General features: G+C 40.6%; 1 protein-coding gene across 1 annotated transcript; it reads left to right on the top strand.

Moving 5' to 3' along the window:
- Window positions 1-5,663: 5,663 nt before the first annotated feature.
- LOC138907899 (uncharacterized) lies at window positions 5,664-7,309 on the top strand. Its single transcript, XM_070198519.1, has 3 exons — window positions 5,664-5,765; window positions 6,170-6,397; window positions 6,641-7,309. Exons 1-3 carry the CDS (start codon window positions 5,664-5,666, stop codon window positions 7,307-7,309), a joined length of 999 nt encoding a protein of 332 aa, XP_070054620.1.
- The last annotated feature ends 270 nt before the right edge of the window (window positions 7,310-7,579 follow it).

Genomic DNA, 7,579 nt, shown 5'->3' with positions numbered 1-7,579 from the left:
ATTTACATCTCTCATGTATTTTACCTACTAATAAGTTTGACGCACTTCACAAAAGGTACTTACAAGTAAATTAAAGAAAAAAAATTCCTAATGAATTTAGCTGTAAATTATCATGTATATACACACATTATTTTATTTTATTGCTGAAATCACAAAAGATAATACTTTATTTATTATAATTAAAGTTTAAACAGAGTTTATTTTTTATCATCAAATTTATTTAAAAATAGAAAAAGAAAATGACTTTTAATATATAAGGGCATTTACTTGAGAGGAGTAGTCTCATCTTCGTAATTTCTAATAATGGGCTAAGAGGAAACAATCTCATTATGATTAACATTTTGCAAATTGCAGTGGCTATGAATTGATAATTCAGTAGGTAACTCATCGAAAATCAGTTCTAAAGGTAAATAATTAGTTGATTATGGAATTGATCATGAATTAAAATATGAGTCCTCAAGATTTAGAGAGATTTTTGTCATTAGTTTCTGATAAGTTATGCGGGTATGATTTGTCAAACTTCATAAAGGAACCAGATAGGAATATGATATAATCAGTTCCTTGTGCTTATTGTAACGTACTCAGTTATATAGTTTAATTCTCAAGGAAACCAGATAAAGAAACGACAAAGGGAACACATAGGATTAGGTCCTCAAGTCGTCATACAAGTCAACTCTACAACTGTTAAAGTTGTTGCACTGTACTTGCAACAGTACAACAGCATAACTGCAGTGTGCTAGAGATCGGAAATACCCTTGTATCTTTTCTCATGATCTCACATATATAAACAACATGATACAAGGTTTTGACCTAACACTTGCAAACCCAAAAACATATATTCTCTCAAGTGTGCAGCCGCCTCTGTTTTCTTCGGGTGCATTGAAGAACAAAGCTGCTACAAACCAAGAACCAGATCCCAACATTGAATATGTCTTGAGTTCTTTAGTTTGTTGTGTCTTTATATTTTGTTATTTACTTGTATTCCTATACGGCTTTTTAGAAGCATTTAGTAGGACATCATTTAATCATCATTTGTTTTGGTTGGTTAACTAGAGTTAGTTAATAGTGTGGTTTTGTAATAGAGTTATTACAAAGAGCTTACAATAGAGTTATTGTAAGAGGTGAGGGATTAAGAATTTAATTCCTAGATTGCAATAGGTTGTAATCTGAAGTTTGATTAGTTAGTGGAGTTAAAATCCTACTGGGGTAGGTCGTGATTTTTAATCGTGTGAGCAGGGAGTTTTTTACGTAAATATTGTGTGTTCTTTACTTTTTGTTCATTTACTGTGAAAACAAATAGAGAACCTGATTCTCTATATTATTTGGTGAATCCTTAGTTTCTATCAACTTCCGAAACCAAAAATAAAAGAGAAAGAAAAAAAGTCCAACAACACTCAAGTGTGTTTATTACTTACACTCGAGTCTTCCACATAAGCCTACCGAAGATAGAGCTCCACAGTATGCAAAAAGGTGTCCAATATTCCACAGTAAAAAAATACCTATCGTGATAGATGCATTAGTACACATTCTCAAATCAGTCCAAAGGCTTTTTAGCTGAGGGAAAAAAAAACTCAATTAATGTAGTATAACATCTTTCTGAATCATCCATGGCCTCACGGACCAAAAAAATGAAATAATGGAAAGCTATTTCTGTTAGGGCATATACTATTAATTATGCATTTACAAACATTATATTCTAATAATTATCATGGTTAAATGTGCAAATGGGAGATTGTTGGGATATATACTATTAATTATAGATTTGGATATAGTATTTATTATGGAACAATTGTTTGTTTAATTTTAAAGTTTTAAATAGATCATATATTAATTTGTATCATTCATTTATATAGTAGATGATTTAGTGTATAGAATTTGGCTTATACACGAGGCCACACGCCAAAGGCTACTCACAATTATTCGGAGTTCACTACCAAGAAATTTTCTTAAATTTACCACCATTCACACCGTGATTTCGCTAGTTACAGTTCGTCACTGGCCCATTAGATAAATTGATATATCCATGCTTTCTTGCACGGTTATCCGGAAGATGATCTACATGGAGCAACTCAGTGGCTTTGTGCACTCTGCCTATCCAGATTACTATTTAACCCCAAAAAATAATTTTCAAGGTCAAAGATATTAATTTTATATGACAGGTCACAAGCAGCTGATTCGATCCAAAAGATATAAATTTTTGTTAATACAAAGTGATAGAAAAGGTAGAAAATAAATTCAATGATAGATAATATAATAAAAATAAAACAGAGAAAAAATAATTCTTATTGGATGATCCTTGATAGGATGATGAGCCGAACAGAGCTTGAAGAGCCGAACTATAGTAACTTGGGAGAAAGTTATATGAATTACAATGTATAGAACAATAGAGAAGAAAATTAGATGATTACAATGGTGGTAAAATGTCTATATTAATAGAACTAGATCTAGGTAACCGTTCTCCTTGAATTATATGTAACGACCCGACCAATTATTTTACTTTCTAGATCCCCGTTCCCCTTATTATGACTCCCTGTATGCTCTCTTTCTGTTTTATGACTTGCGGGGATAGTTGGTTCAGGTTTGGAAGGGTTCAGGTTGGAAGCGGAACACTTAGTTCCTTAAAAGTGGCCTAAGATTACCAAGTTTGACTTAAGTCAACGTTTACCTTGGAACCGAAGTTTGATGGTTCCAATAGATTCGTATGATGATTTTAGACTTGGTCGTGTGTTCGGATCGGGTTTCGGGTGATCCGGGAGCGTTTCAGCGCTTAATGTTGAAAGTTAGCTCATGGAAGGTTTTCTAGTTCTTTAAATTTTGTTTGGAGTAGACTTTTCTTCTACCGAGGTCCGTTTGGGATTTCAAGCCTCAAAAGAGATTCGTATGGTGATTTATGACTTGTATGCAAACTTTGGTGTCATTCCGAGTTGTCTAAGTATGATTCGATGCGTTCAGAGATAATTGAAAAGTTGGAAGTTCATAAGTTGATTCAAGTTGGTTTTGGGGTGCGATTCTTGGTTTCGATGTTATTTTACGTGTTTCGAGGATTCGAACAAGGTCCGTATTAATTTTATGGACTTGTTGGTATGATTGGTTGGGGTTCCCGGGTGGATCGGGTGAATTTCGGACTACCCGGAGCTAAGTCTGAAAATCTAATATTAGTGGTTTGGTTTTATTCTATGCTTTCACGGAGAAGCAATTGGGGAACTAGGTATTTTTCCCTTCGCGTTCGCGTTCAATAGGTTGTGTTTGCAATGGTCTGGGAATGGTAGCTTTCGCGTTCGCGAACACAGGCGTTCGCGTAGAATAAAGGGCATGGGGTGGATCAACCGCCTTTGCTCTTCGCATTCGCGAAGGGCTGACCTCGTTCGTGAAGCTCAGGCTAGGCAAGCCTTCGCGATCGCGTGACTGCCCTCACGTTCGCAAAGAAGGTCTTAGGGCCTGGGCCAACTATACCTTCGCGATCCCGAGGCTTCTTCCGCGATCGCGAAGAAGGGTCAATTGGGCAGTGTTTTGATTTAAAGACGAGACTTAGGCTTAGTTTTCCCATTTCTCTTTTGTGTGGTCCGAATTTGGAGCTTCTTGGAGAGGGGTTTTCATCAAGCATTATAAGGTGAGTAATTTCTACCTAATGTAAGTTAAATACATAGATTATGGGTAGATTTTAATGGGTAAAATGTGGAAATTTTAGGAATTTGTTAAAAAATCTAGGTTTTGATAAAAATGATATTTGACCACGAAATTGATTATGGAATTGGGAATAAATTATATATTTGAGTTCGTGAAGTCATGAATAACATTTATCTTCGGAATTTTTCGGAATCCGGGCACATGGGCCCGTGGGTGATTTTATGGACTTCCTAGATTTGGTTGGGAAATTAGTTTAATAGCTAAATTTGGAACTTTTGCGCACTTATTAATTAGTTTATGCGAATTTTGATTAGCTTCGGATTGCTCGACTTCGTTTGGGAAATTCTAGTGAGGTTAAAGAGCCGGTTAGTGGACTTGAAAGCGAGGTAAGTGTCTTGCCTAACCTTGTAAGAGGGAACTTATCCCCTCAGGCGTATTAATTGTTATGTGCTATTTGTTGTGGGGAGCTACGTACGCACGAAGTGACAAGAGTCCGTACGTAGCTATATCATGATATGTCCGGGTAGACCTAGATTCACAGCATGCCTTTAATTGTGCTATTTGTACCCATCATGTGTAGTAAGTTTATTGATTATGACTGCGATTGAGGATTTTAATAAAAATACTAACTTAGCCTCTTACTTTAGAAAATTGGAAAATATTTGATAAACTATGGATCCACGTCTTCTTGACTCGCATGTGCTTCCACGAGCGAGGTAACTTTCTCTACTCTTATGGGATCGGGCCATTCGCCTCGACAGTGAAATAAATTACTCTTATGGGATCGAACCGTTCGCCTCGGCAGTACTGAGTACCATTATTCCTATGGGATCGAGCCATTCTCCTCGGCAGCCTCATGCTTATTATTTGAGACTGGATTTGGTTTGGTAACCATTGAATTAGCGCCTTAAAGGTCGGTTATGACATGTTTAATGATTTGATATAGACTCATGTATGGAATTATCGTAATTAATTTTATTTGCTTTGTTTACTTGTTTTACATTTACCATGTCTACTTTATGTATTTCTATTACTGTTTGACCTCTAACAAGTGTCTAGTCGATCCCACGTCACTACCTCTTCGAGGTTAGACTAGATACTTACTGGGTACGTGTTGTTTTCCTTACTCACGCTATACTTCTGCACTGAATGTGCAGGTACTGAGATAGATACTACCAGTGGTCGCACAGGCACGTAGCCGCACTTCTACGGAGACTTAGTGGTGAGCTGCTTGCCTTGCTACGATCTGCAGCACCGGAGTCCCTCTACCTTGTTTATTATTTCTGTCTATTACCTTTCAGACAGTAGTTGTATTAGTTTTGTATATTCTCTAGATTGCTCATGTAGTTCTGGCACCGAGTTTTGGGGGCTTTTAGCATTTATGTACTGTTGTACTTATCATTACTGTTACTACTATTAATGTATTTCTCACGTTGGTATTTGTTGAGAAAAGAGTATGTACAGTTGCATGAGATCTTACTTATTTCGTTTTTTTTTAAAAAAAAGAGAAAACTTTTGTTTTAAAAGTTAAAAAAGGGGTAACTAAATTATAGGTTCACTTGTGGGCTTGCCTAATGGCGATGTTAGGTGCCATCGCAACCTATCATGGGTTTTAGGTTGTGAGAGATTGGTATCAGAGCATTAGGTTCACATAGGTCTCACGAGTCATGAGCAGGCCTAGTAGAGTCTTGCGGATCGGTGCGAAGACATCCGTACTTATCTTCGAGAGGCTACAGAGTGTTAGGAAACCTCTCTTCCTTTATCTACTATCGTGCATTTGATTTTGTGCTAAGTATCTTTCTATTGATCTCTCATAGATGGTAAGAACGCGCGCGGCGGATGTACCAAGCGGTAGAAGAGATGCTCCCCCGGTTGCTAGAGGCCGAGGCAGAGGTCGGGGGAGGGCCCCAGCTCCTGTCAGAGGATGAGGGCATCCTAGAGTTTCTCCCATTGTACCACTAGTGGATCCTGTAGAGGATCCTGTTGTTGAAGAGCAGGACGAGGCACCTACAACTGAGCCAGCCCCAATAGATTTCATGACTGCACCGGGATTTCAGGAGGTCATGGGATGTATGATGTGGTTTATAGACTCTATGATGCTGACTGGTTTATTTCCACAGGACCCAACCACATCTCAGGTGGGAGGGGGAGCATAGACCCCTACAGCTCAGGCACCAGGGCACGCTGGTGCCGTATATCAGACCCCAGGTGCACTCATTGCGGGTGGCCCCCAGCTAGTTACACCGTCTATGCCAGAGTCTGTACCAATCGCGACCGTTGATCAGCAGAAGCGGCAGGACAGATGAACTAGACTTCACCCCCTAACTTTGGGGATAAGAGGTCAGAGGACCCCCAGGATTTCATTGACCGGTGCAAGGAAATGCTCCGGAACATGGGAATATTAGAGTCCAACAGGGTGGATTTCACTGCCTTTCAGCTTGAGGGCAAGGCACCCAGATGGTGGTAGGCTTACCTCCTTAGCAGGCCAGCAGGTTCACCTCCATTGACTTGGGATCAATTTACACATCTGTTCTTGGAGAAGTACAAACCACCTTCGGAGAGAGAGGAGCTTCGGGGTCAGTTTGAGCGACTCCGTCAGGGTCATATATTTGTGATTGACTATGAGGCAAGATTCACTGACTTGTCTCGCCATGCAGCTATTACACTCCCCACAGACGCAGAGAGGGTACTGAGGTTCATTGCAGGTCTGCACCCTGAGATTCACGTTTTTATGGCCCGTGAGGCAGAGATGGGGACTCCCTTTCATCAGGTTGTGGATATAGCTTGAAGGATCGAGCGTATTCGCAACTGCAACAGAGAGTTTGCGCCGAGGGACAAGCGGCCCCGATAGTTTGGAGAATTCAGTGGTGCCCCACCTCAGGGCAGAGGTCAGTTAATGAGGGGTTAGTCTAGCAGTCCCGTGTAATCAGCACCACCACTTGCTTGAAGTGCTCCAGCACGACCCTACTTCAGTGCCATTCCAGAGAGTACTTACTGTCTGCCGGCTATTCAGGGTTCCACCAGTGGGTATTCAGGCCATCAGGGTCAGACTTCAAGTCAGCAGTCCACTGATCCGAGAGATTGTTTCGAGTGCGGGGAGCTTGGCCATGTGAAGAGGTTTTGTCCCAAACTTCGGGGTAAGGCCGAGAAACAGGACCATCAGCCCACGCTTATCGCACCAGCTACCACACTGCCCGCCAGGTCGGTCAGAGGTGGAGGGCAGGTGGGTAGGGGTCGCCCTAGGGGTGGAGGCCACTCAGGTGGCACTCTGTCTAGATTCTATGCTTTCCTCGCCAGGACAGAAGCAGTCGCCTCCGATGCAGTGATCACATGTACTATTTCTGTCTTCAATAGGGATGCCTCGGTATTATTTGATCCAGGACCAACTTATTCCTATGTTTCATCTCTATTTGCTCCTTATCTAGATGTATCTCGCAAGTCCTTGGGCATTCCTGTATATGTGTCCATGACAATGGGTGATTCTATTGATGTGGATCGGGTCTACCGATCTTGTATGGTGACTTTTTGTGGGTTTGAGACCAGAGCAGGTCTTCTATTGCTTGATATGGTTGAATTCGAGGTTATCCTGGGTATGGACTGGTTGTCTCCATACCATGCCATTCTTCATTGCTATGCTAAGACTGTTACCTTAGCGATGCCTGAGTTTCCCAAATTAGAGTAGAGGGGTTCGTCTGTTGGTACTTCCAGTCGGGTTATTTCTTTCTTGAAGGCTCGACATATGATCCAGAAGGGTTGTTTGGCCTATTTGGCCTTTGTTCGGGATACTACTACAGAAACTCCCGTGTTAGATTTAGTGTCAGTAGTGCGAGAGCTTTTCGATGTATTTCCTGTTGATCTACCAAGTATGCCGCAGGATTGGGATATCGATTTCGGCATTGATTTGGTGCCAGACACCCAACCTATTTCAACTTTGCCTTATCTCATGTCTCCC

The sequence above is a fragment of the Nicotiana tomentosiformis genome, chromosome 3 (genome assembly GCF_000390325.3).
Source record: "Nicotiana tomentosiformis chromosome 3, ASM39032v3, whole genome shotgun sequence".
Classification (NCBI taxonomy): domain Eukaryota; kingdom Viridiplantae; phylum Streptophyta; class Magnoliopsida; order Solanales; family Solanaceae; genus Nicotiana; species Nicotiana tomentosiformis.
Note: the sequence above shows the minus strand (reverse complement) of the source record. Positions and strands in the feature narration are given on the sequence as shown.